This window comes from Microchirus variegatus (assembly GCF_963457635.1).
Source record: "Microchirus variegatus genome assembly, chromosome: 10".
In the NCBI taxonomy this organism is placed as follows: domain Eukaryota; kingdom Metazoa; phylum Chordata; class Actinopteri; order Pleuronectiformes; family Soleidae; genus Microchirus; species Microchirus variegatus.
Window position 1 is genome coordinate 15,174,655 of NC_139811.1, and position 24,171 is coordinate 15,198,825.

At 41.7% G+C, this 24,171-nt stretch overlaps 1 protein-coding gene across 1 annotated transcript in view; it reads right to left on the minus strand.

Annotated features, from left to right (window-relative positions):
• The window catches only part of prkar1b (protein kinase, cAMP-dependent, regulatory, type I, beta), a gene marked incomplete at its 3' end in the record, with an annotated part of 57,370 nt that extends 33,475 nt beyond the window's left edge, over positions 1-23,895 (minus strand). Inside the window, exons 1-3 of the mRNA XM_083895951.1 lie at positions 23,716-23,895; positions 11,674-11,844; positions 8,919-9,010 (exon numbers count right to left, since the gene is read on the minus strand). Of these exons, the coding sequence (XP_083752077.1) occupies positions 8,919-9,010; positions 11,674-11,844; positions 23,716-23,889 (437 nt within the window). The 5' untranslated portion in view covers positions 23,890-23,895. The remainder of the gene's footprint in view (positions 1-8,918; positions 9,011-11,673; positions 11,845-23,715) is intronic.
• Between the last annotated feature and the right edge of the window lie 276 nt (positions 23,896-24,171).

A 24,171-nucleotide genomic window follows, 5' to 3' on the forward strand; every position in this document is an offset into this window, starting at 1 on the left:
TTCCCAGCTCTCTTATGTTCAGATTACTGTGTGTAGAGTGACAAAGCTGTTTTATGGGCCTACCTGATGATCCAACGCACGCTATGTGGTGATGTAGCCATGATGTCAGCCTAAAAACATCACAAACATGTCCGACCCTGCTTCCCTTCTTTCCTCTACCTTTCCTTTCCACAACTCCCTTTTCCCCCAACATAGTGATTATGCTGATGTGCTGTTAACTATCTTCTGTTAAAGCTTTTTTTCCAGTACTTATTTTAAATTGTGTCACTCTAGATCACATTTTCAGAACTCTTGTATTTTCACGCTTTTTCTGATGCACCATTGACTCTGCTCTTTGTTGCCCCGGGGGCAGACAAAAGTGAGTTCTTCCTCCACTTAAGAGGGAAAAAGGGCAACGCTGAATCAGGCAGGGCTAAATCTCTCCCGCTCTGATGTGTTCACAGGAGATGTGTCAGAGAGAGTCACGATGAAAGCACAGCAGAAATCTTGAAGAGACATATTTAAGTGATTAGTTTCCTGAACACACACAAATGTATTACGTACAGATTGTCTATATATTGTGTACAGGTGCCTAGAGCTGCGCCTCTTTTATGTTCCTCTCTCGTTCGCTCTCTTTTACACAGACATACACACATATCCTGACACGTTGCTTAACATCACAAGAAATGCCGCTGTCCTGCGGGCATGTCTTTTCCTCTCTCTCTCTCTCTCTCTCCTCTGCCCGCCCCTCACTCCCTCATTCTCACCTCGCAGAAGACAAGCACGACGTCAAGATAAGCATCTGAGTAGCAGACTGGGACACAAGTTGTCCTTTTAAGGGTTCAAACCAAATAGGTGTTTACACAACACAGCGCGCTATTGTGCGCACTCAAACACAAATGTATAAGAGTGGACAGCCGAGACAGAAAGAAAGAAAAGTCTAAAAGGCCTGGGGTGCCCGAGGACGGAGGAAGGGAAGGATGAGTAGATGATTAGATGAAGGGAAGAGAAGGAGATATCCACTATAGAAGTGCTAAAGGCGACATCACACTGTATATGTACTGTGTGTGCATTTTGTAAAAACCTAGGTAGGTAATAGGTGCACAGAGTGCATGGGGTGGGAGGGGGTGGAATAGCTGACATGCAATGCATGTCATCTGACTGACGCAAGGCCTTCCCTGCTGTAAACAGAGAGCTTCATCAGAGACACAACAGGCAGACCTGGACAGTGTTGAGCAACTAACTAGCACCTTGCATTTAATATGCTAACACAAAGGAATGCACCAATGTTAGCAACTTGCTAAGTGGCTAAGCTTTTTAACTGTTTTAACTTTTTAACACCTGGAACACACAAGGGCTGCTCAACTATGGATGCAATGACAATGAAATGAATCCTTAATACTAAAAATGTATTTTATTATGACTTTTATTATGCATCTGTTCTGAGAGGTTCAACTAAACAACCTTAAAATGTTGTGTTACCTGCATGTTTATACCTTGTACATACTACTGGTGTTCATTAATATGGGCTGTCGGAATAATGAATAACTCCTCTGAATCTATGGATTTATGTATAGTGTGTTGTTGTCATAACCATCCTAACTTTGGCATAACTGTCTTGCAAAGTTATTAATGGAGCAGACTGGGAGATCTGCCTCATGAGATGCAGCAGGTCTCCCTGCCAATCACAGCACAATCACCACACTGTATTTGTTTTTTTCAATAGAGATGTGAACAAAGTAAAAAATTCAAGTAAATTAACAAGATAAAAGAATCAATGAAGAAACTTCAAAAAAAAAAAAATCAAAGTTCAATTGCTCTATGATGCCCCCAAAATCTGCAACACAGACTCCACAAGACCTCACATACTGAAACCTATCAAGCCTGGAAATAGACTGACTGCCTCTTATCTAAATGAAACTCAACCAGAGTAACACCAACAAACCGATGAGGAGGTCATGGGAGAATTAACACGCTATAACAGGACTGTTGTCTGTGCCTGTGCACTGGAACCTATCACAGTAGCATAGACAAAGCAGACGGGATGTATACAATAGGAGGCCATGGGCCAACCAAGGCTATTTTATAGGGCACTGAGCTTCTCTGTCCTCAGCTAATGTGTGATGGTCAGTGTGTGGGTTGTTCTCTGGGCTCGACTGAGCTATAAAGGCACTGAAGAGTTGCAGGAACATCATGTCCTCACAGCAGGGGCAAACACTGGTTAGGAAGTCACTGTCATGCACACTTGCACATTCAGCCTGCATATTCATTCAGAGATGAAACGTGACACTGTCCATGATCACAAACACCCTAATTCACACCTCACTCTGGTAGCGCTGGACACACACAAAGGTAGCTCATTTTACAAAGTTAACAGTCGCCCGTTCTACTTTCACCTCCTCAGCTGTCAAATCATTACGATAAATATTTTTTTTTCTTTTAAGAGAGACAGAGGTGATTCACTGATTCAATCCTCCCAGTGGAGACATTTAATCCTGACCTGTTTAAATCCAAAATAGAGGCCAGTTTCTCCCACTTTTCCTGTTTACTACAAGATAAACATTCACATACACTGTGCATGTAAATGTCTACAGAGAAGCACATCCACATTGTATTGATCCTTCATGTGCATCCATGAAACCGTATTGCACACAACTACTGGCACAGGCATTCACCAACAGGAAGTGCTTCAATGTAGATGCATGTCCACACATGCAAACCAAACACACACACAGAGACGCACACACACACACACACACACACTGATGGTATAAGCAGCTGAAAAGGCAGGGATGAATCATAGCGAGCTGGAAACCTGTCCGGCACAGACTCAGGGGTACATTTTGGGAAGGATTACGAAGTTCTAAAGGGACTCCAGACACTTATCACTACCACATGAGTCATTACTTTATAGAGAGCTGGATGGAGAAATTGAGAGAGAGGGAAGGATGGAGAGAGATGACAGGGGGCGGAAGAGACAGCAGGAGACAGGTTGAAACACAGCAGAGGGTAGACGTGAGGACAAAAGTTTCCAGCTATCTGTGCAATTGTGTGCAGTGTAACTTTGTGTTTGTTCATACAAGTGTGCACATGTTAATGTGTGTGTGTGTGTGTGTGAGAGTGTGTTATTGGCTTGCAAGCATGCAAGTCTGGCTGATATGAACTTTCTTCAAATGCTATGTTTGTCTGCGTGGTTTCTTTCAGCTTGAATGTGAAGTTGTCTGAGCTGAAGCGAAGACGTGATGTGCCGGGGTGGGGGTCGTCCTGTTAAGTCTTCGCGCACTGGACGGTGGTGGGGATGGTCGAGGTTCAGTCAGGCCTGCAGGTCTCCTGTGGAGAGTGACCTCATCGCCTGGCCCCTGGCATTGTGGCAACAACACAAAGCCATGCAGGGGACAGAGGAGGCTACACATGAATGTTGGGGGACGGACTGGATGTGAGTGTGGATGTAAATGTGAATGACTGAGAGAGAGAGGGAAGGAGAAAGACAGGAAGAAAAAGAGAGAGGGAGAAAGAAAGAAGTGAATTCTGAAAAGGGGAAAGTAGGACCACCAGGCTCTCAGGAAGAACAGGGACGTGAGAACACACAAGACTGTCAATGAGGGAGTCAGGAAGACAGGAAACACAAACAGACCTGCAAACAAGCTAAACAGGAGACTGCAATTAATGCATAGCCCGCCATAAAATTTAAATCATATACGCCATCAAACATCTCCACGACTCTTCCACCTGAACACACAGAGAAACAGGTCCTCACAATGGCATGGAAATGCACAAATAACTGTGAAGCCAACACAAACACAGAAAATTAAAGTATACGACTGAACAATCAATGTGTTGTTAAATTGAAATTACAGTTCTTCTATCTTCTATACCTTGTACATTTTTTACAAACACAAACGTCTTCAAGATCTCATCATTGCAATAGAATGCATGAGTATTGACAGTTTTGATGGTGATTATTGCAAATTAAATCACAACTGCAATATCTGTCCAAAAAATCTGTACCACACACCCTGTTTCCCCTGCACGATACGTTGCCATGAAGGACAGTAACTCACCACAAGTGCGCAGGACAAGTACCTTATGTCTACCACAGGCAACGGCTCAAGTGACAGATTCATATGTGAATCATCTATGTGTGTGGCAAAAACACCCTCTAGGGGCTGCTGTATGTTAACAACAAAATCCGAGTGTCACCGTGTACATGTGTGGATGTTTATGTAGCAAGTGTGTGGCTGCACATCGCGACAAAATTGCACACTGCCTGTACCGCTCAGTTCAGGAGGGAGTGTATCTGTTTCAGCCATGAACCCATTAACTGGAGCACCACAGCTTGAGTCTCATGTCCATTGATACGGAGCCTGATTCAAATGAATGAGCCATCAGATATGATGATGAGAGCTGTGTTCATCTGATATGACTTCACAGCACCACTATCTCACACCGCATCTTCTTTGTTGACTTGTTCCATAACATAGGCCTTAAATAAACTTCCGCTGGAACATGAGGCGACACAGGTCTCTCTTGGGTAGTTTTTAGTGTCTGTCCTTTCGCTACTGTTTGTTTATTTAAGTGTTCTGTCGCTCACTGATTTTGCACCTCTTAAAGCACCATAAACAGAGAGAAGGGGCCAATCCACTAAAGATGTTCCCTGTCCATCAGCAGATGCTAGTGGGAAAGGTGTAGAGGTCAGAGTTGGGGGTCAGAGGTCAACTAATCGGTCACTTCATCAGCTCATTACTCTGCTTGTTAATCAGAGGATTAAAACAGGCAGGATGCAATAATCACCACGCCTGTACAATCCCTTTCCCCTCTGAATCCTCAGCTGTAACCTTTTAACTGCAAAGTTTTTAACATTTCTTATAGAATTGTTGACAAGCAAAAGTTTCTTGTTTTTGAGGATCGTGGTCTCTCTCAGTGTTAAAGATGAAGTCATTTGTTTGATGTACAGCTTGAGTTCTGATCTAAAGAGATTTAACAACTCCTCTTAACAGACAGTTAATGTTATTTAAGAATAGACTCGGCAAACACAGCTTAAGGAATGGTATAAACAGGGTTTCCCAATATCTGCCAGACTATGTGGTTACACAGAGAGTCTGTTCTGTCCCCAGGAGAGTGTTTTGTGGTGTAAGGGCATTAGACTAATGCATACAGGCAGGAGGATACGACCTGATGAGCACACGCATATATATATGAGTATATTTGCAAGTGTTTTGTTTGCATCATGGGAAAAATAAATCCTCTGACAGAAATCCCAGAGGTGCCGTCTTGTGTAATTAATCACTGAAAGTGACACAATTGCTCCTGTGTCCTACCTTCCCTCCATTGTTGCATTCATGCTCACAAAAGAAGCAGATCATCAAGGTCATTTATACAGGTGTACATAAAAAGTGACGGGGGGGAAAAAAACAATCTACTGCTATCAGCGGTTTCATTTTCATACCACTTAGGTAGGAAACTGATACGAAACTGTTACAGTTAACACAAATGTGTTTTAACAGGCAATAGCCCTATTGTTGACCGTATCAAAAGACTATTTCAAAATGAGCATATAATAATGGGGAAGTGGTTTGTAGATAGGCCAGCAAATCTCATCTGAGGGTGCACCTGGTCAAATAAGCTTTATGTACACACGAAAACGTGTATTGACAATGTGGCCGAGACCAGATATCCAAATTTGTGCAAAAGATGGTGTTATCAGTCCTGATATTTTCCATAAAAGCCCATCATCTATGTGCGGTAAGTTAGCTGAAACAAAACAAAATAATCACACACTCAGGAGGAAAAATTTGATATTAGATTCATTTGATATGATAACAACTACTGTACGCCTACAGTATTAAGACAGGTGGTTGCAAGCTGATTCGGGTGTTAGAAACCCAGGCTCAGCACAATATGAAATCAAACACCTGTTCCCTGTTTATCGTGTGTGCTTGTGTGTGTCTGTTTGTGTGGGCATATCATAATGAGGTCATTATGGCGGCTAATGTTCAGAGAAAAAGGAGCTCCACCCTGTGGCCCGCTGGGAGCCACACCATGGCAGAGGTTCAGAAGTTAGTCAAGGTCATTAAGAAAAACACACAGAAATACTGTTTGCTGACGGTACAGTGTGTTTGAATTCCCCTGTAGATGTTGTTTTTTCATCTTTTTTTTTGCTAAATTCTGCAAGGAAAAACAGGTTAAAATGGACGACACACACACATACACAGCTGGTGCAGCTCTGAAACGTCGGGTCCATAAAGTTTGACATATGAAATGGCGTGTTAATCAAAGACTCCACATTCCCAGCTGGAGCAGCCGCAGTGGGAACAAAGTTTAAAATGCATACTTGAGAATGTGGGTGTGCATGTGTGTGTTTGTGTGTGTTTAAACACATGCATGTCATTCGTGATAATTAAATCCTCATTGTCCTTTGTAGTGATGGTGGTATTTAGTGGACTTGCTTATGCACATGTGTATGTTAGAGGGATATGTGTTTGCTTACCGTTGCACCGCTGCAGGACAGGGGCATTCTCTATACTGTGAACATATGTATCATGCAGCTTTTCTTCTCTCCAGAACAGGCGAAAAGAGAGGCCCGATTGTTTTTGATGGTGCTTATTACTCATGGGGATGATAACAGAACATACTGCCAGTCAGAGAACACATTGTGAGGAGATTCATTTGCATATGAACACGTGGATGACCAGTCAAATGTGTTGCCTCATGCCCCTTTTTCTCTTTCTCTCTAACGCATGGAGCCATAAAACAAAGCGCTTTTACTTTTGTGTTGCGGCTCCAAAAGGATAAAGGAGAGGAATACTGGAAAAAATGGGATTGCTACAAACGTTAAGACTCTCAATTCTATTCCAGTGTTAAATTTTGTTAAACTATGTGCAATGACAGTAAAGAGATTCTGATATTTGTATTGTGTACTGTACCTATGCTTTTCTTATCTGTACCTATTTCCAATATGTGTGTATTGACATGTCCTAGCCCTCTTGTTTTATGTTCACATATAACAAAATAAAGTGTGTATATATATATATATATATATACATGTTCAAAAAAAAAAGCTATTTATAAATGCATAAAAATGTATTCTAATTCTAAACAAATACTGAACATACAAAACAGCTGAAATCTAAGCAGCCGTCAGATGATATACTATTCAGAAGCAGTTCCTGCTTATAACTATCTGTCATCCCATGATGTATGACTCTTCTTCCTTATGTCAAGTAGCTGCCACTACCTCTTCACAGAATGTCTCATAACCCAAATGGCCAGCTGTCTGCACACCAAGGGAAGAGAGAAATAGTGAGATCCAGAGAGAGAGAAGTCAAAATCCATCTGCTAATGTGCGTCACTCTGTGACAGTTTTGGCACATTGGAAGAAGCCAGTGTTCTTCGTCAATGCCAATGATGGAAGGCATCAAAAAGCAAAAATGATTACTGTAAAGCTGAGTTTGCCTTCGTGGCCACTTGTGTTGCCAGTAGTAACAGGCTTCCTGTCAATTATAACATTTGAGGAAGTGCAGAAATCCCATTTCTCAGTCAATATTTGATGTCAAACCCTAATGTTTGTTTCTCTGTGGCAAAACAGTAACGCTCAAAGACCAGATGGCTGCTTTGTAAAGTTTTTCATTAATGCTGGAGGAGCACATTTGCTATACATCAATGTACATCTGTCTCTTTAGGCTACCGCAACACAACCGCAGTGCGACCAAGCCACCAGCCAGCCATCGAGCATCATCAGCTGGAAGCCAAGAGTGAGAAAGAACAGAAGAGAGGGGGGTAGAGCCTGAGAGAGCGGCGGAGAGTTAGAGAAAGAAGGCAAAGTCAACTATCTGCCATGTCCCTGTACAATCCACCATATCACATGAGGTTTTCACTGCGAGAGGCTTCGGCCCTGCTAGCTGCATGTTCACCCGCAAATCACACAACAATGAATTTCTGTGTGCATGGAATTAATGATTGATGCGCGCTGCGTGTAGTGAGACAGCAAACATGACAGCCAGTCGAATAAGTTCTTCATCATGCATGGTTTCATGGGCTGACGACAGCGCCATTAAATAGCTTAGCATGTCAAAAGGCCTTGTGTACATTAAAACCTGATGGTTTATGGTCTACTGCCACATATTTTTCTAATGTAATTCTAATCTGCCACATCAGCCACCCAAGTACACAGCTTTTCAGACTGTCCAGATCTATCACATGTTGCGCTCCGCTTGCGGCTGCTTCAGGGGCTCTGACATGCAATCAGAGTGTGTGCTTGTGCCAAGGGAGCACAGCAAATTGTCAGCTGATGAAAGACTAGAAAGAGTGTGTTTTGAGTTTGGTCTTTCCAGGCTTTAGCCAACAAGGAAAGCTCCGGTGTTTTCCTTTCAATGTGGGATAATGGATTCTCAACGCCGATGAAACAGTATTTCATAACACCTGAGAGCCTTTCCCACAACACCCCCTTCCCAGTCAGAGCCAGAACCAGTCATCAGTGGACATGGCAGACAGATGGTAGGATAGTTAGATAGGATACTTGAAGAGAGGAGGAATGTGAAAGAACATTGAATATGAGCAGATGGCAGAGAAAGGAACAAAATTGGCATCTTTTGGCAATTTTCCTCCCATTTGAATTCTGGGCAACCACTACCCATACCATGAAACACATACAGTGGGTTCCCATGACAACTAACAACACAATGCAATACAACAGACACCAGACAACAGCCCCCACCTCCTCAGCCACATTACTCTACATTAACCCCTCCTTCTCTCTGCCATATCGTGAGATGCTCCTAAAGCAGACAACACTGGCACACAGTGGCCACAAGGGCAATACACTTAACAGGGACAGTGGCCTTTTCATGACGTTATCAGCTCACTGCAGTAACAAACACTCTGTGCATCGGATGCTGAGCAAACCTGTTAAAGATGACTTTGGGGTCACAGCAGTTTCATACCTTCTCTCATTGTCATCCAAGTGAGCAAACAGCACATTCTTGGAGATGGCTTTGGCCAAGGCGGTCATGGTCTTGTAGTCCTTCGGGATCACCTGTGTAGGCAAAAAGCGGGAATATTTATGGTAATGAAGACTGCAACAACAATATGCAGGTGGACACATGAAACAAACCAGCACCAATGCATAATAGACCTGACTTCAAAGGCAGACTGAAATTGAGTAATTAAAGAGCAGCGTATTGGCAAACTCTGAAAGGAATAGCCCACAAATGTGTCTGTGTATTTTTGGGAAAGCCCATCTGTTCAGGGATTACACTCAAAATGTCACACAGCCCTTAAAAATTCACAAGAGGCCTGAACTCATTCATAAAACATGCATTTTCATGTCCCAGCCTCTGTGGTGTGTGTGTGTGTATGTGTGTGTGTATGAGAGAGAGAGAAATCATATGGGAATGGCTGTTGACTGTAGCCACAACAAAGCCACAGAAGTCTTTACTTATAAAGAGGCATCCTTGGAGGGAAGCCCCCTTTCTTACCATCAGTTGGGAAAAGCAAAAAGTAACTCAAAGAGAAATGTGGAAAAAGTATGAAGATCGAACAAATCATTTCTTTCTGCAGCAAAACTCCGAGGGACAGGGACTGTGTATGTGGGTATGCATTTGAGTGCACGTGTTTTGTCTCCGAGGGTAAGCTGTAATTACGTTAAACCAACAGATGTCTCCACAAGAAGACAACCACAGAGAACTGCACAACATGCACTCTAACACACATGCACGCACGCACACACACACACACACACAACCACATCACATGTAGAATAAAAAAAAAGGAACAAATGTGTATCTCTGTCCACTGACTAAGCAGTGGACAGAAAGAAAAAGAGGCTGTTGTGGCCCGGATACTCATTTAGAGGAGGCCACAGACACCCAGAGGGCTCAGTGGTAGAACTATTTTTCAAATAGCAAAAAAGAAAAAAATCAGCAAAAAGACATCTTTAGCCTCTAACCTATTGGACGAAAAAGCCACATGGGAAAAGATAAATATTTAATGGTGTCACGACTTAACCTACAAGAATTTATGAGGTGGGTCAAATTCAGAGTGAAACTCTTATTTTCTTCAGCAACTTACCATACATACAGTATGATGCAAGCCATGGGATGGATTTCATGTGACAAGAGTGCTTTCAAGCTTGAGGAGATATCTACTAAATATGGATTTTGTTCCCACCTTGTGATGGGAATGTCCACACACAGTTGAGTGGGGTTGGCTAGCTGCTTGTGTTCATTGAAACCACTGGTTCATTTTCACATTGCAGTCAATAATGGAATTGACGATGTAGGAAGATGTCAGTGCAAAGGTCTCTGTTAACACCAATGCAAATGTGTTGAGGGAAGTGGGCGTTTTGGATCCACATCGTACTACTGAGTACTGATTCACATAAAACCAAACAGTAGAGAGAACATTGCTACTGTTGTTGTTTCAAGTTGTTGGCTAGGATGAGTTGTTGTTGCACAGCTATTCTTATATTCATTTAGAAAAAACATTATTCCTAACCTTAACCATAACCAGTTAATGCCAAACCCTTACCTTGACCTAACCACAATAGGGCTGTCACTTTTTATTTGAAATTCAATTTATTTCAAACGTGGGATGTAAAGTTCTGGGGGTATTCAAATGTATTCTAATGAATTATGGTTCAATACAAATTGGTTTAAACCAGATACCAGGAAAAAGGAACAATACTTAAGTGGACAAGGACAAGGTTTTGGACTACTGGTCCTAACAAAGGTCAGTGTTTATGGCAGAAGAAGTCATTAAGAGGTAACAAACACAAGCGCACACACACACAGACAAACACACATAAGACATGCTTCACTGGCCATGAGATTACAGCCTGGTGATGAGGGTTCATGCCATTATGTCATTACCAAGCAATTAATTTTGTGTCAGGCTAATTACAAATGAATGAGCACAGTAATGACATAGCGACGAGGGTGTGTGTGTGTTTGTAGTATGTGAAAGGGAGAGTTACACTTTCTGGCAGAGCAGCACACTACACTAAGGTTCCATTCAATTTTGGAATGAACCTGACAGGTTGCGAGGGGATGGATCAAAGAGCCCTAACTTTTTCCAGCTAGATTCCCCTTGTTGGAAACACTACGTTAGAATGAGTCACATAGACAAGTGCAGCTGCATGTTGTCCTGATAGAAGACTCTAAAGTGGGTCACTCAGCTCAGTTGTGGCCAAACAGAACCGGTTTTAAAGAAAAACAGCCCATCTTTCTGGTGATAAATGTGTCAGCAATCTGCAAAAACATGACTGGGTGTCAGTCAGTTCTGCTGCTGACTCACACACACACATTTCCATGCAATTATTAAATTAACTGGAGTGTTCATTAATGGCTGTCATAACTTAACACGGATTATCTCTCATGCCGCCGTTACATCGTTCCAATTAATGTGTTTATGTTCGCGCTTTCAAATGACTGATGACGGAACAACATCGCTAGTGTGTCTAATAAATCGACAACAAACAACTTCAGTTTTTGTTCCGACATTTTTGTTGTATATATCCCTATAATTATAAACCGATCTGTGCTAATGTAACAAATGACTTCATCTGTCTTATAAAGATAATGTGCGTATGGAAAAAGGGCTTGAAAAGTTTCGATATTCCAGCATGTGCATGTCCCGAATGTGTGCTTGTGTCTATCTCAGCGCAGATGTTTGCTTATGCATGACTCTTCCAAGGCTGACCTTGCGCACGTAGCTGACGGCGTCCTCTTCGGTGTACACTTCGGCACTGACTCCTCCTCTGCGGCGTCGGGCCTTGACGACCGGGTTAGGTGGTGGGGGAGAAACCTCATCATCGTGTGAATCTGACTGGCTGTTAGATTTCTGGCGTGCCATGATTTGCTTGCATTCTTCCTGTAAATATACAAGAGAAAAGATCAGAGAGGGCAACCACAGAGAAGGGACAGTTTTACCTATGAAAAGATGTAACTGCTGTTGAAGCTTCAGGCAAGCACAAGATCAGAATGCATCCGTTACTCTCTTACCTCACAAATAATCACATGAAGAACGGCTGACAAACCTCTTCACAACTACGTCTAATATTACACATCGCATGACTTCTTCATCAGATCAGATAATAAAGCCTTAGATAAAGTGGACATGACCTTTTTGTGAGTGTCTAAGCATTTGACTGATATGATATGGAGTGAAATCTTAATCTAACCATTACAAAAAAGAAGGTTTAAGCAGGTACTCTCCTCCTCTAACATAAACAAAAACAGAAAGTAATGAAGGCATCAAAGGGAAGACAGGATTCTTATGGCAGACTGTTGGTTTAATTGCTGAACTCTCTTTAGGTGATGAGTTATTTATTGCAGATTGATTAACAACTTAGCACAAGTACACAATAAAACCGCCAGTAACCACAGCACATTAAATGTGTACAACTAATAATAATGGTTGCATATCTTTCCCCCCTGTGTTTTCCCCATTGATTACCAGCAACAGTATTTGTCCACATCACAACACATTTTCAGCAAATATTTCAGTACATTGAAAAACCCATACTGTTGCCTGTTGTATTAATCTACTCTGCAATGTCTCTTCGGAACATTTTTGTTTATTGTTTGACTGCATACTGCCAGAAGTGGCACTCACTGCAGCATAGCAACGCCAAACAGACAGAAACAAACTAAAAAAGAGCACATGGAGCAGACTCTTCTTGGACTGATAAGAACACAGAATATTGAATGATATTCAAATTCACCATATTGTCCCGAGACATGAATATATTAATACATTTTTAATATGAAGTTACAGGCACGGACACGCAACTAAAATGTAGACACAATGCTATAACTAAGACATAATATTGTGTGAACTTGATTAAAAGAGTATTGATTAAATGGCCAAGTGACAACAAAGAAAGTCTCACTCAAAGAATACAAGGACTTACTAATGAATCTCACATTTATTCCAGCGGTGGTTGTGGTGAGAAACTGGAGTGAGATATAAGATTGAGTGGAAGTGGGTGGAATTAAGGCAGACTGATGTGGACCCTTGTTTAACTATGAACAGAACTGCTGGCCTGCACATGCATGTGGAAATGAGAAGCAGCTCTCCGCGGATGCGAAATAATTGACCCAGCCCTTACAAGGACAGCACCCGTGTAATAGTATTGCTTGCTCATACTGACGCACATATTGGCCACAAAGAGCTAAAGCAGACAACATGTGTGCTTGTATTTGGTATAACACAATCCCTCCTCCGAAAGGAGGATGGAAAAGGGGAACCCTTGCGCAGCTGAGTGATTACTGAGTGTCTTGAGCAGACGGACACGACAAACACTGACGCTGGAGAAAGAGAAACAACCTGTCACAGAGAGGTCAGAAATGATCACAGGAGCACTGAAACCCAGAGCGAGACAGGTGGGGACGTGCGGTAAATTGAATTATTACCTAAAAAATGTAAAATCCAGACCTCACAACTCGGTAAACAAATCCTCCCTTAACCATCTGTTTCAAAACACACTGAGAATAATGGAATAAGACAGTAATATACAAAGCATCAGCCAGTTGTCAGCCTGCACTTTCACTCACTCCTTTCTCTGTCATGAACTTTTTACCTCTGTTATTGTCCCCAGCCTCCCCTCTATGTCTCTCTCTCCTCATTACATCTTCAGGTGACTGTGATGCTATGTTGTTCACTGTCTTTCTTAAAACACTGTAAGGATGCAGATCATACACACAACACACATATACACTCACTTCTTGCTTACGCAGAGTCACTGCTTCTGCAGGGAACACAGCCAAGAAGAGAAGAAGGGAGGCAGAGCACAGAACACAACATACACACACACACACACACATACACACACAGAGACGCATGCACATCCAAGTAATCTTACAAACAAATGCATAGGCAGATTGCAGGGGAGAGGAGAGCTCAAAGCTCCAGCTTAATCAAGGTGGCAAACTCTGCATTCAGTAAACACGCTGCATCCTCCAGAGACAGTGACCATAAAACAACAACAAAACGCTTTCACTCACAAACGTAAACATTGTATGCACGTCTCGCTTCCCTCACAGACGACATAGCAGACTCAAAGAACGAGCAAAAGCACTGTTACCTTGCAGCAAAACATTGGTTAGCTTCAAGGGCTAACTACATGCTAAGTTTGTTAGGTATTGAGGTATTTACCATGGCATGGAGGGCCCCTGGTCAGAGGCACCAGGCGGGCATCAAGTCAAAGTGTGAGTGTGCCAAAGTGTGCATAAGCATTAACACACATGGATCCCAACCTCATACACATCTGGCACACATGCCACAGCGCAGCAGCAGCAGCAGCATCAGCATCTTGCCAGCCTAGCACACTGATAGCAACACACAGCATGCAGCTGTGTGCGTGCGTGTGTGTACGCAACACTGAGATTTGCGTGTATGTGTGCGGGTAGGCAGAGAATTCAAGAGCACGATCGGTAAATAATATCTCGCCACGACACAACGGCTTAACAACGAGTCTACTGATGAAAACACTGATCCCAGCAAAAAGCCTGTCCCTCCATCTCTCCTGCGCAACTCTCTGTCTCTGCTTTCTAACACCTCTCTCTCTCTCTCTCTCTCTCTCTCTCTCTCTCTCTCTCGCACACACACACACACTCACAATCAGGTGGCGCAACGAGCGGTCCCCTCTCCCTCCCCTGTCACTATGACAACTGGGTACTGTGCACCTCCTGTATAGTTGGTTGTCGTCTGAGTACGAAGCTCACACACATACATTTGCACACACACACACGCCAGCTCTGACATCTGTTGACAAATTGTCTCTCTCCCTCTCTGACTCTCGCTAACACATACAACAGTGATTTACTCCACAGAAGGGACAACGTCTCATATACTTCAATACAGACTTCTGCTCTGACCAAAAAGGCATATCTGCATGTTCTGAACCGGCGAGTGGTTCCAAAACGTTCACACAGGAATAAATCATTGTCTCACACACTCCCTGTTTGTACCAGACACTGTTCTGTACCATGCAGTGTCTCAGCCCCACTGCCCGCACGCTTTTACTCTTAGGTCATAGGGTCAGCCATTCGAGTGAGGACAACATGCAGTTGTGTTCCCAACCAATGATCTACCGAGAGGTGCCTTCATTGGTTCAAGGTAAGAAATTAGTTGATATCAGCAGAAGAGCCTTTTTTTCTGTTTTTGCACACTGTATTTTGCAGGAATTCAATTTCCATGAACTACAGTAGCAAAGCAAACATCCCTCTTTAGTCCATGTTTGCAGCTATTCTACTTATATTTAATCCATCTTGTGTTCCAGAACCACTTCTGTTGACTATGTCAGAGGAGTCTCTCTCTCTCTCTCTCTCTCTCTCTCTCTCTCTCTCTCTCTCTCTCTCTCTCTCTCTCTCCCTCTCTCTCTCTCTCTCTCTATCCTCTCCTCTGCTGTGTCCCTGCGTCATCAATGGGGGCTAGGTGCCAGAGAGAAAGAACAGCAGAGGAGAAGCGAGGACATGGGTGTAAGCAGGGCACAGATGCTCTGTAAAACATGGCCTTTCCATTACAGACACAGAAACTGTGCGTAAGAGATTACATTAAGAATGAAAGACTCAAACAAAACATGGCATGCACTGTTTTGTGCCATGAATACTCACTCCATGTAAAATCACTTTTATTAGACCACTGTTAATTCTGCTAAAGTTTCATCTAATTTAAGGAGGATGAGTCATGTTAGGATTGGTCTCTCCAGTTCAGATATGACGTTATGAGTGTCATCCTGATAGCTGTGACTAACTACTGTTATTCAGTCCCATGAATGCTCTGCACAATAACATTCTGCCCATCAGTAGTCTTGCAGTGTGGGAATTAAGATTAGTTAGAGAAACATCCAAGTGGTTACCTCGGGTAGCCCTAATGCACACACACACATAGGTAATGGCGCATAGAGTGTAGATACACTAGAAGAACTAACAGCCTACTCATCACTTTGTTCCACACCATTACAGGACCACAATGGACCTGCTGGTGGAGGAACGATGTTCAGTCTCATTATGGTTGCTGCACATGGATTGTTTTTTTAATTTAATTTATCTTGCAATCCACATGACCTCCTCACTGGGTATGTCCGTTGTCTAGGTGTAACCCCTGCCAGAATTTCACCATTTGATTTGTCTACTTTTTGCTTTTTCCACCACATTTCATTCCGATTATCTGGAAACGACTTACACTACCGTTCAAAAGTTTGAAGTCACTAAGAAACTTCCTTATTTTTGAAGGAAAATCACCTTTTTTCTATGAATATGAAATGAACATTAAATTAGTCAGAAGTACACTCTATACATTGTTAATGTGGTAAATGACTATTCTAGCTGAAAATATCTGTTTTGGGGAGTCGTGACAAATCTATTTTTAAACATTGTTAAAACAATGTTTTGATAATGAGAAGGGGGCTGCACTTCTGAGAGCTAGTGTGCTAATTACGTCACATCAATGTATTGGCCAATCACAAGACAGTTGGGAAGGCTCTACGCTGGCTGGCCAATCACAACACAGTCTGTCTTTTTGGGGTGAGATTTCAGTCTGAAACAGCGCGACTGACGAGAGCTTCAGTGAGGAGAGATTTCTATCGGCTCATTTACAGCAACTAGGAGGTTTTTGACCATAAAAACAAGTTAATGTATGTAGTATAGTAAGTAGACCTCCATAACTCATATATATGTGCGATAGGACCACTCTATGGAAGCTTTAATGGAATATGTACATAGGTGTATAGAGGCCCATTTCCAGCAACCATCTCTCCAGTGTTCTAATGGTACATTGTGTTTGCTAATCGCATTAGAAGGCTATTGGATGATTAGAACACACTTGAAAACCCTTGTGCAATTATGTTAGCACAGCTGAAAACAGTTTTGCTGGTTCTTTGACAAAAGCAAAGTTTGAAGGGCAAAATTATTATTTTTTAATAAAATCATTATTTCTAATCTTGTCAATGTCTTGACTATATTTTCTATTCATTTTGCAACTCTTTTGATGAATAAAGAGTATAGTTGACCCCAAACTTTTGAACGGTAGTGTAATAACAATGCTGTCAACAACAAAAAAGGTGTGACTTGGTTGCCGCCACGCCACTCGATTGTACGAGCATATCTTTTGTAGCTCAAGCACATGCTCTCACACAAACCGCAGCTTGGTCGAAGAAATATGAGGAATATAATGGACAGATGGGAGAGCACAAAGAAGGACCACCATGTAGACAGGAGCTATGGGTCCAATTTACCTGTAGGGGCCCAAAAAGGGGGCAGGGAGGGGGAGTTTTAGGCCCGGGTCACTGCATGCACATCAAGCTGATTTGACAGAAAACTCTGCTCCCAGCATGCTGGTGATGAGTGAGCACACAGATGCTGGATATCCTAATTATACTTGTGCCGCAGAACATTGGACAAACCATTTGTAATGCCATTTAAAATGCTGGCACACTAACACACACACAGATTGATCTTATTAGTCAGAACATAGCAAGAGGGAAAATGGGACAAAATAAAGAAAGCTACACCAAAATATTCTTCTAAATGCTCTCAGCAGACTCAACAAACAATCAAGCCATGCTAATAAATTGTCAATCAGAAGCCTTTGAGGGAACTGGAGGATTTGTTATGATAGGTCCTGGTGACAGTTGAATGGCTAGAAGCACAGAAAGGCTTCTCATCTTACAGGGGAGGGGGAGAGAGTGGCTGATTGACTGATAGAGAGATGAGTGAGTGAGGAAGTCTCTCCTAATGCAAAATGACAGGGTCTTCCACGAACTGTGTTGATGCAGCAGGGCTTTTATTTGTTTTTTTCCTATATGCTCATTGATGTTGTACAGAGTAGAATATACCACAACAACAATTAACTCAAATATGCAGTTAATCTGCTGCTGTTTTGAAAACCAATCTTATTGTGATATGGTTGATTGATAATAGTAATGCATTTACCCTTGGATCGATAGAAGAAATGGGAGAACATAGGATGCAAATAAACATAAAACTTTAGTGTTTAAAGAGTTTAGTCTCAATTAAATTTTATCTAGCCAGTGATTGGATATGTAGATGTTTTCTTCACTTTCATTAACGACAAGGAGAGATGTACAAACGGAACGTGAACATGTGAGAAATGTGTGTGTGCGGTGACGGGAAACAGGAAGTAAAATAATGGTATGAAAACAGGGTGTTTGTGAGAACCTGAATGGAGAAAAAAAAGAATAAACCTTTACCCAAATATGACCGCTGAGGAAAAAAAGAGGGATGAAAACAGGAGGGACAAGAGAGCAAAAGGTGATGTTGTAAAAATACAGGAGAGAAGCATGAAGCAGCCATATGAATGTAAAGAACATAGGATTACTGTGGATCGTAACAACACAAAGAAACACACAACAAAACGTTGAGTAATTGATGAGTTTAGTAATATTCAAGTTCCAAAATCATTAAAGACAAACTTTTTTTGATTTAAGCCCCACTGGTCAAGCCGTGAAGACAGATATAGTTCTTTTGTATTTTCTGCTGACAAATCTACCCTGACTACACTCATTTAGGTATTAGGAATCCTGCTGGGAATATTAAAATCCTCAAGAATTATTTTTATCAGGAAAATCCACCACAGACTTTACCATGAAACGACTCAGTCATTTCAAACCTCAGCAAATGAAAACTTTCCACAGCTGTTCGTAGGCAAGTGAGGATCGGCCCCCGGGGACGCAGTACAAACAAAAATGAGGAATGAACCGTAAACTGTTAGCTGAAATTAATGTGGAACTGAATGCCAAAGATCACAGCACGTTTGAAACAGTTGCTAAGTTTTGATTTAATATCACAGAAGACTGCCACAACATTCCTCGCTCAAACACAGCAGTTAGACTCAAGCTCATACGCAGAATGTGGAGCGTTGTTGGTTTTCCTTTAATAACCTAGCACAACAAAATGAATCCGGGAATCTAATCTTCTGGGTCAAATTTTTCATAATTGGGGCCAGACAGTAAGCTATAAACTGAGAAAACGTCACATTGGTACAGCTTTATTTACTGTAGTTTCACGGATAAGTGATGAAAACAATACGTTCTTTGAAACTGATTATTACAATTCCATCCACAAGAAATCACCAACAATAAGCTATGAGGGATAACAAGAAATGCACCAGTAACATACAGATGTTCCACTGTAAACTAAACAGCTACCTGTGATTCAACAGACAGCAGGAAGTTAGACAGTTCTGTTGATTACTTTAACAGCTAGAGACATATTACATCAGAAAAAAAGAATGAAAAAAACTCATCAGACTGACAATTTAGTGTTCTCTCAAAGAGAGAGGGAAATAAAGAAAGAACTGTTCAAAGAATTGTGAAAACATGCATGTGATGGAGAAACACAGTTATGAAATGAAAGCTAACCAGAAAAAAAAAGCCTTATCATGTGAGATGACAGAAAGAATAAATGTTGTGAATAAAGGGACTAAATGAACACAGTAGATACTTCAGTCAAACAAGCCTCAATTGTTGCCTCGGCACCCGCTCGCCAGCGCTGACGAAAAAAGAAAGCACAAGAAACACAAACAAACCTGAAGAATGAAGTCCATTAAAAAATATGAAGAATAGAACAGTGATAGAGCTTTAACGTCCAGTGTGTAGGATTAAGGGTAACATACATTATTGCGAAGAGCTGACCTTACAGTATATCATTCACATTTAACCTTGAAGAATAACAATATCAATTTGTGAAAATAAGATCTGCGGCCCTAAATCCAGATTAAATGGACATGGCTTGTTGAAATAAACTGCTCTATGTGCAGGGGATAAAGGAGCACTCTGAGCTCCTGAAATAACTGGGACACTACAAAAACATACATGGCCCGTGGACTTCAAAATACTAACATAGCAGCTTGACCAGAATAATGCTGAGCCAAAAGAGACTACAGGCCTGGAGAATTTTAGACAGATATGTCACAGACAACCATTTTGTTTAAGACTACTTCCAACATGCATGTGATTGTGAATGATACACCTACACAGACAGAAACACATTCAGCAATAATGACACACTATGAAAAGTGGACGCATTCATGTTGTACTCACAAGATAACATGGTGCGAGTCAGTGGCACGCGGGGCATCATTTATTAAAAGCATTACACCAAAATGAATGTCCTTCCTACGCCGCAGACTAGTCAAACAATTCTAAAAATGTATCGTGAAAACATTAGCGGGACAGGGGCTGTCCTCTTGGCGTTTGCACGTTTTGTTTCTCGAAGCAAAACAACTCATACACCTCATTTCCTCTGGATAATCAAACTCACATTTCGAGTCATGTAAACAGAAATGTTTCGTGCAGCTTTGTGATCGTGAAAGCAGTGAGATTATTGTTTTTCTAATGACAATGTTTGCTGCAGCAGATGCTGGAGTAGTGACAACAAAAACATTACCACCTCCCTAAGAGCACACTATAATCAGAGCCCACAAGTGTGTGCACACGAGCAAATACGTATGATTAAATGCTATATGTAAGCCTCAGCCGTGATGACAGTGTAGTGCATGTAGTATAGCTGCTGCAGCACAAGCAGCAAGACTGAGCAGGTTACAGCAGCTTATACACAGCCACTTACTGCAAATGGTGTGAAGAATAAGTGTGTGAATGGATTCTAGCCCTGTTTCAACCAAGCCAACCTGTTCTCATTCCGAGAGCGTCATACGCCGCCGCTCTGTCACGCCCCCTCCGCGTTGCCTGACGCACAAGGCACAAACTGTACCCATCCACGTCTGACAGAGACGCACTTTAAGTCGCTGTGAGCATCAAGTTGGTACTACGCATCCACTGACAGTTTTGGACCAACCAAGTACAGTGATCTGGGTCCTAAAGGGTGGAGCTAGACACACTGCAGTGTGTTGGTTGGTTGACAGATAATGGTTACTTCAATATGGCAACAGGGAGAAAAATAACAGCTGTGTTATTTCTGTGCAGCCTGCAGGCTTCTCTCAAACCAAACTTGTCTGCTTCTGATAAACAACTACACGGCAAGTAGAAAGAACACAAAATGCTGGATGCCCTCCATTATTACCATTTGTTGACTGTGCTGCATTTTTCTTCTTTATAGAATTTACTGGTGGGCTGCATTGTGTCACGCTGGCCCACACACCCGGTGATGGAAACACAAGCCAGGACCCAGGATACACATAAAATACATGCCATGAGAATCAGAAGGCAACCAAAAGTCAAAGTGACATATCGATTCACACTGCACACCGATCTTTGGCATCACAACGAATTAGATAGTAAATAGCATCGCTGAATGATGGCTCATCGAATAGTTCCAGAGATAAACAACAATTCCATAGTATTTCCATTTTACACACACATATTTTGTTCATTGTCTTTAGACGGACGGACGGACGGACAGACGGACAGACGGACAGACAGACGGACAGACAGACAGACAGACAGACACATTACTTAGCTTTTCCATTTATCTGTACTAGCTTTATGTTTACCCTTCACATGAGGGTTGCAGGAGATGCTGTGCCAATCAGCTGACAAAGGGTGATGGGCGGGGTAAACACTGGACAGGTCACCAGTCCTTCACAGGGCCACATATAGAGACAAACAACCATCCACTCTCACAATCACACCTATGGTCCAATTTGCCTAATGCCCAAATCTGCATGTTTTTGACTATGGGAGGAAACCAGACCTTGTTCCTACCGGGTCTCAAATCAGTGTGTGATAAATCGTCAAACAATAATTAACTTTTTATATCCCTTTCTCAACAAAGATATTAGTGCATTTGATCACTTGTGCCAGCAAATGCAAATTATGAAAAATGTAAACCCATTTTTCTGACAACACATTTGGCATTTTGTTTCCATTAAGGATGTGGATTACAGAAGAGAATCTCTGAGGCTCATTCCATATTGAGATGGGATCTACGTATGTGTGTTGTGTGTGCACTGTTGTGTATTCTACAGCACGGACTGCTCACAGATCGCTACTGTATTGCTTCTGCTGAGCTTCACATCCATTATTATTCATGCTGCCTCTCTCTGACTATGCAGCATCACAGTCCACACTACCAGCAACAGCTCGACTATCAATGCTCTGTTCAATTTGTTTTATTGACAACAGAACTCTTTGAGGACAACTGACGGCAAACAAATACACACACAATAAAATCAGAAAACAGACACAACCTAACTTTGTTCTCTATTGCAGGTACAAATGATTACTGCAAACATGAATGTTCTAATTAAATACCCAGCTGCTGTAACCAATCACTGATTAAATATAACTTACAAAGATTGAAGAAAAGATCACTTGTCATTCTAAAAACAGATGAAAAACAGTTGACTCTCACATGTTATCACACATGCACACGCACTGCACTGCAGCAGGGTAGGAGACCTTCCTCAAGGCATCAGAATGATGAGTTTGATCCTGGTACAGTATATCTGTGGTATCTTCACAAACACATCTCTTGTTGGAGATGTTTTTTTCTACAGGCCTAAATTCTCCTCAGACTAACAACAGCCTACAGCACCACCCCATATACCTTTGGAAGAGTAGAGCTCATTGTTAAACAAGATAAACCTTGTGATCCACTCATGAGCAAACCCCATACTGTATGTACCTCAGCTTGATCAAAGACTAGAAAAGGAACGTCCTTGTGAGTTAAATCATGAGACAAATTTAACAAGTTTTTTCTCTCCACTGATGAATTGTTGGTGTTGTCTATGTACAGTGCCTTGAGATAATGTATGCTAAGAGTTAGCGCTATACAAATAAAACTGAATTGAAGTAAATTGCATTTTAGGCACAATAATACCTGGAGAACTATAATTTGACATTCTAACGTATGTAGACCATAACAGTCCTGTAATAAAGTTCAGTTTTCAAGTAAACTACTCTAAAGGGATGCAGGTGAAGGTACATTCTAATTTTGGGAGTTGATGTTTGTGATGCTGTTGAAATGTTTTACCTTTTCCTTGAATGTATTGTGTTCACAAAAAAGAACAACAATCACTGCAGTCAAAAATATAATAGAACCACAAGACTGTAGATTCCAAGAAAATGTGCTTTAAACCTTGGTACGTCTCTTAAGAAATTCCCAAAAAAGAATGTATACACACTCTTAGAAATAAAAGTGTAAGTAGAACCATATAAGGTTCTTCGGCTTGTCCCTTTTTGGCTCCAGGTAGAACCTTTAAAATCCTTTATTCAGGAAAGGGTTTTTAAAGGGTTCTCTAAATCAAAATGTTTCTTACTGGAACCATTAGCGTTACCAAGAACCCTTGAAAAACTGTTTCTTCGGGGAAAGGGTTTTTCAGAAGCAAATGGTTCTAGGTAGAACCTCAGCCCTTGTAGAAGGACCCTTTTGGAACCCTTATTTCTAAGAGTTCAGAAATTAAGTTGGTAACGTTGACGTGAAGAGATGAGACATGTATATTCTAACACACTGTATATGTACTAACCCTTTGATTGCATCAAAAACACTATTTTAAAAACTGTGCTTGATTATAGACAAAAAGACAGCAATCAATCAATCAATCAATCAATGACATTTGTATCTTTACACAAATATCTACGACACAACAATCGCCCGTAAAGATCACATTTATGATAAATCATAAAAAGTATAATGCAACGAACAACTTCAAGCTCACCACATAAAAATGTAGACCACACAAAGCCACAGAAAGAAATTCAAACTCAGAGACCAAAGTCATACAAACACACAGAACTTATTATTCTGTGTTATCACCAACCTTCTCCAGCTTTTCAAAATGCTCCCGCAGGAACTTCATGGGACGATCAGGCTTCGCGATGCAGAGGTTCACTATGCACTCTTTGAGGATCTGCTGGATGTTGTGCTTCTGCACAAAGATTTCGCAGCTCTTCAAACTCTCGTCTTCTTCCAGAGTGGAGGAGGAAGTGGCCATCTTATCTTTTATCTCTGTGGCAATGGGAGAGAACGGGGTGGGCCATGAGAGGAGGCGAGGGAAAGCCGAGCAGAGATGGAGTTAAGAAAAATAGCAGCAGGAAACATTGCAGAAAACAGATGACAGTGACAAAACAGTGAGTGTATTCCCTATGATAATGGTTTGTAGGAATGAGGTAGCTATATATTTTTATACCTTGTTGTTAGGTTCGAGCAGAGTGCCTTCTCTGCATTAAAAAATATCGGTCAACAATGATGTGCGGCCAACTGTGATCTTTCATAT